The following is a 6,000-nucleotide window of genomic DNA, read 5'->3' on the forward strand; positions in this document are numbered from 1 at the left end:
AATCATGAGCTGAGAAAGAAGTTTACAACCCTCTCAAACTCTTCATAGACTTGCTATGGCCAAAAAATTTTAATCTTGTATTTCAGCCTTCTCATCTTAGCCTATGTTGGATTTCATTGTTGGGTCCCAAATTCCAAGCCTTTCCAGCTAGGAAAGTCCTGCCAGAATTCTTTTTTTTTTTTTTTTTTGGCATAACTTCTGAAAAACTTGGGATCACTTCAACACTACAATGAGGGCCCTAAAGTAGGACTTTAGTGGGATCTACAATATTGAATCTAACACTCAAGCATTTATTATTGTCAAAATAACATTTAAAAAAACTAAATGAAAGGTTGTTGGAAATGGAATAAGAATCTTAGAATATCAGCTGAAAATAAATCTAGGCAAAATGAATCAAGACAAATGCAAGAAAGAGCAGTATACACCAAAGACTCAAATTGAATAAGGGCTAAGATGTATGCAGCCCTGAAAACAAAACATATTGACTACAAAAATAAGTAGTGATTAGCTACACACCAATTAAAACCATAATTTAAAAGCATCTATAGGCAGGGACCCAAACCAGATAAAAAGTGTACTAAAGAAGAAAGGATGTTGGAAGCACCAGGTAGAATAAGATATTTGATAACAACAATGTCTCTAAGTATCTACAAGGCTTGTCAATACTTTCTGAATGGAATGAAGCAAAGTATTTCATGATTACTGAATAAACTAATAAATCCCAGAATATAGAGAAGGGGACAAAGAAGAAAGGAGATTGTGACAGCAACTGGTTTTAATATTTTCCACAAGATCCCAATTTATATAACATTTGCCTCAAGTAAAACACTTCACACTCTTGAAGTTATAAAAGCAACCTTGAAGTATAAAAACATAGGGCACAAATTAAGATTTCAAGCTACACTTCAACTACAAACTAAAGGAAAAACTGAAGATGAATACTAAATGTCATTCATTTTGAAGTAGTTCATGTTCAATGTGTACTTGAAATCTAAAATAAAATTATGAGTAACTGTAATTTTTCCCATATAAAATAGTGACCTAATTTAGGTTTGATGTGAGTCTTACCAATCTGCTTCTACTTCCCAAAAAGCTTCCAGACCATGGACGCTCAAATGTTCCTGAGAAGTGAGCTGGAGAGGAACTGGTAAATTTCCATGGAGTTTCATGGGCTTCTCTTTCTCCAAATCCCCAGTCTCTACCAGAAGTATGCAACAGATTGGACTCCTGGAGTAAATAACATTTTCATGACTCACTTCCAACTCAAGAGTTTTCTGATAGCCTATACAATTTAAACACTATTAACTGAATCCCCATTAGTTTCAGTAAAAGGGGTCTTAAAATATATTATCCATATATCTTATCAAGAAATGTCACTGTCTAAAGCAGGAGATTCATAAAAATTAAACTTTTCACATCATTTCTGTAACTATCAGATACTTGTTGGGATCATTCAACTCTGCAAATTAAGTATTTAGCCAGTGTATCTTTCAATTGGAAATATACTGGAAAAACGATAAATGAAATAAATATTTCACTATTCATTTGTAAATTGACCATTGGTCTTGATCTTAGCATAAATGATTATTTCTAAGATTTTAAAAAATACAAACAGAAAATATTTTAAGCAACCAGCTTCCATCTTGCCTATGTACTTTCAAACCCTCTTTCAGGATAGATCTGCTATAGATATATGACTGTCTTCTAGGGGGAAAAGTAGCACTTAAAATATAGTTCTAGACTGCGTTATGTCTCAGTTACACATCTTGATGTTTGTGGACTCCATTATCTATAGCTGCTTCCCATGACAAGATTCTAACTCCTCAGCTCTTCCCCAAAATAGCAAAAATTGAACATTTAGCTAGAAGCTATTCTCCTCCCCCAAGGAGTGCTATGTAAAAATATTTAGCTGTTGCCCTTTTCTTTCCCCTCCCTGCTTTAACATGAGAGTTTAGGATCTTTCAAATTTACTCTTCTCTTATGTGTCGTGTATAAAATACGGTATATATTCTTCTAACTAAAGTATACAATTGAAGTCTGCCAAACACAGGTGGTCTGGCTATCCAAAACTTCCTACTGTGTACATTCTAAAGTAGTACTATTAAAGAATAAAATTCAATTAGTGAAGCTAAACGCTACATATTTAACTTGCGGTCAGATAAAAATACATTAAATATTATGTGTTTATGTGTTCCCCTTTTTACAGATTGTTATTTCTCTATTATGGCAATATACGATGTATACATTTACTTCGAAAGTTGCTATCTTTATAGGATAGAATTTCTCTTAAAATAATCATATTCATCTACTATGCCCCAGAGAAAGAATTTTTATTCATTCCAAACTATTTTGTCATTAATGATATTTTAAAGATGGAGCATTATAAGTCTCAAAAATATATACAATAGCAAGTCCTCAATTACAAACTATCAAAAAGTACAGAAATTTAGAATCAACATATCTCCCCCCAAAAGACTGTTATAAGTGTGTTAAGATTATTAAGATTGTCAAAAGAATCTGTTCTAACAAATCAAGAAAAAATACTGTCTTCCAAAATAACTGTGGGCTCTAAACCCCTCTGAGTACCCTGTTAGTGAATGGACAATAATGCTAATTAAAGGGTGAGATTTTCATTAACATGTATAATTGTTTATAAATTGAGGACTTCCCACATTTCAGAGTATTTTTAGTTGATATCTTTTGGATCTATAAATGCTCTAAAACATGGGAAAGTTTAGAATTTGATCAGGTTTATGTTCTTTTTAAAAGAAACCAAGAATTTATATGTATAACAATTCAAATAAGACTTTAAATGCTCCAAATTTTGAAAAAAGTTTCTCAAAAAATGCCCACATTATCCAGCTAACTCTAAATAAATGATATAGGACTTAAACTAAACATGTAGACAAACTTAAAACTTTCAAAGTCTCCAAAAACCTACACTGTGCTCAACAATGTACTCCATATTATTCTCTGTGGATGTCAATTATATATTTAAACTAGCCTGTTTAACTTGTCTCATGACATGTAGTCAGTGTTTATAAGTCAAATTTTTCAGAAAACCATTAAAGAAAAATCAGAGCAATGACATCCCAATCTGGGAACCCAATACTCACAATATTTAAAGACAAAACATGGAGAACAAAAACAAACAAAAAACATAAATGAGTTCCTTTAATTGAAAAAAATGGACAAGAAAGGCAAAGCACACTACTCTAGGAAAAATGTATGCTCTCTCAAGTGGATACACCTATAGCCATGTATTTCCTCTTTATAATTTCTATGTATAGAGGAGATTTACCTTGAAGCAAGTCCAAAATGAAGTAGTATAATACCAGTTATGCATCAAAGCGTCTCATCTCTAAATAAAAGGAATATGCTGAGGTGTTCTCTATTACAGCTGTTTCAATATCTGACTCAGATATATTTCAGGTGCTGAAAAAGCCAGTCAGGATTAGACCTATATAGAGCAAAGCAGGTTGGGAATATTTTACCAATTATGGGAACTAGTGCCATATTTTTTTAAAAATCCAAGAAATTTGCTCCTATGGTCATAATAGCAAATAAAAAACAAACTTTCTGGGAACAGATCCAATTCATAAAGAATATAAATCAGTTTTTCTGACTAATAAAAATTTTAGTCAAATTTGGATTCTAAACCTAAGTCTAGTTGGATAGTATTTTGGTGTTCAAAGTAAGATGTCCAGATATAGAACATTTTTATTATTGGATTTTATTTATTTATTATATTATTATTTGGAAAATCTGCTTTGATTTCCTGGATTAAACTAGAGAAACAGAAGTTGTATAAAAATCAAGCTAAAGTATCAAAGAATATAAAACTAGAAGACTCTCAAAAATGGCACAGAATTCTCTTTACAATTCTCTTTACCTTCTACAAAACAAAAACCTTGAACCATTATCATATAACATCTTTCAGAATATTTGAATCTATATTATCTACCATAAATCATTAACATGATATATTAATAACATGGTAGAATTGTTTGGAAATGGCCATATCTTAAACTCAAAATCACTGCTCCCCACAAAAAATACAAAGCATTTCTTTGAAGCCTTTCTTTACAAGAAAATATTGTGAAGTAGAAGTAGAAAGAATGATGGATTTTTACATCAAAATACCCAGGTATGAATCTCTTTGTCATTTATTACCTGTGTAGCCCACTTGTCACCTTTCTGGGCCTCGGTTTCCTAATGTGTAAAATAAGGGAGTTAAGGTATCCTTTCCAGGCTCAAAATTATAGCAAGACTAAACAAATTCTAGAGGAATACAATTGAGTACTGAGAACTCTCAAATTCTAGTTCTGTTCCCAAGGGCCATAAATTTAACCCCTGACAAAAAGTGGTTCTGTTACCAATGGAAACTCCATATAGAACTTTCTTCCACAGCATCATTCTCACAAAAATAATAAAATCTGCATCATTGGTAAATATGGCCACGATAGCTCTGCAGCTCTTAATAATAACTTGTCAATTTATATGAAATTGAATTTATCTTTAAAAAAGGGGTCTAACTTAATAAGCACATTTTTTTAATATGCCTTACACCCGAAAAATGGATGATTTTATTTTGGACCAGAAATTGAAGCAGAAAGTTTGATCACAAATAAGTTCTAAATCCTAAATTAATGTTGTTTCTCATATCTAGGATGTAATTAGCACCTTCCTTTTCAAGAAAATTGGGTCTAAGAAACTGCCACCTGTCATCTAAAATTGCCACAGTGCTGGTGGCAATTATACAAGGATGTAGTACTGCTTTATTCTTAAGGGAAATAAATTCAATTATGTAGAAAAGAATCTCACTTTAACCCAATACAGAATCCAAACTTAACAAAAACATTTAATATCACAGATGCCAACTTACTTTTCCAAGATAAAGTGTTATTAAAAATTAGTCCCAGGTCCTATAACTAGCAAATTTTCCAAGTATATTTCTAAGTGTGTGTGTGTGTGTGTGTGTGTGTGTGTGTGTATACATTCTATTCATATTCAATTTTTCTAAAACTCCAGTACTTCTTAATATGAAGCAATCTGTATTAAATAGCAATATAGTACACTGTTACCTAATATATCTATGACATAAAGCTCTCTTCCAAGATCACAGACAGTATAACAATACCAGTTAGGCATTTCAATTAAAAAATAATAATAAATGCTCCTGTGGTTAAAGCACTATAAAAGAAGTCAAAGCTTATGCCTTAAAGAAGTTGGATCAATAGCATCCCAAAACACTTACTCTTTTTTATCTAAGATTTGTCAGTAGTCTTTTTGTTTGTTTGTTTGTTTTGCTTGGGGACAAGGGAATGGAAGTTAAAAAACAACTAATATTTCATTATTTCTTTGGGGCAGCACTTGTGATTTACCAGCACTAGAGAGGAGGTGAGAAAGAAAAACAATTGAATTTAAATTTCCTTATTAAAGGAAGTTTAGAAATACACATTTAGTAAAGTCTATTAAAAAGTTAATTTTGATGTTTTAATTTTTAAAAATACATGATAATCTGATTGCCTGATAATTTCACAAATTAACTATTAATGCAGTTAAATGGGAAAATAATTTTAATGTTTCAAATTAATGTGTTACCTGATGCTCAGAATTCAGCCTGAATGGAGATTCTCTTGGGTGATATGCATCACTCATACCACTTCCTCTGCCTCCAGATACAGTTCGAGCACTTAAGGAAGAACTGGAGGGCTCAACAGTTATCCTTCTAGGGATTCTTGAAGGTTTGGATTCCATTCTTAAGGTTTTCTGTGAAATGCAAATTTCAATTAATTGCCTCTGGGGGAAAAAGATAACTCAAAACACACTTATCAAAAAAGGGTAAAGCATCAATACCTAATCTGACTTAAATTGCCATCTGCTTAAAAAAAAGATTTAGACATAAAAAAAAAAAAAACAACTGAATAAACTAGTTCTAAGTGAAGAGTAGAGAGAACATCCCCATTCCTGAAATATGTCCTTAGCATTTTTTTTTTT

At 31.7% G+C, this 6,000-nt stretch overlaps 1 protein-coding gene across 3 annotated transcripts in view; it reads right to left on the bottom strand.

Annotated features, from left to right (window-relative positions):
- MARCHF7 (membrane associated ring-CH-type finger 7) overlaps positions 1-5,975 on the bottom strand; it is a 33,853-nt gene extending 27,878 nt beyond the window's left edge. For 2 of the 3 annotated variants that reach the window (XM_044669847.1, XM_044669845.1), the window contains exon 1: positions 5,605-5,975. In XM_044669847.1, coding sequence (XP_044525782.1) covers positions 5,605-5,760 — 156 coding nt within the window. In that variant the 5' untranslated portion in view covers positions 5,761-5,975. Of the gene's footprint in view, positions 1-1,068; positions 1,228-5,604 lie in introns of all 3 variants that reach the window. The other variant, XM_044669844.1, reaches the window with a different exon arrangement.
- Between the last annotated feature and the right edge of the window lie 25 nt (positions 5,976-6,000).

This window comes from Gracilinanus agilis, chromosome 3 (assembly GCF_016433145.1).
Source record: "Gracilinanus agilis isolate LMUSP501 chromosome 3, AgileGrace, whole genome shotgun sequence".
Taxonomy (NCBI): domain Eukaryota; kingdom Metazoa; phylum Chordata; class Mammalia; order Didelphimorphia; family Didelphidae; genus Gracilinanus; species Gracilinanus agilis.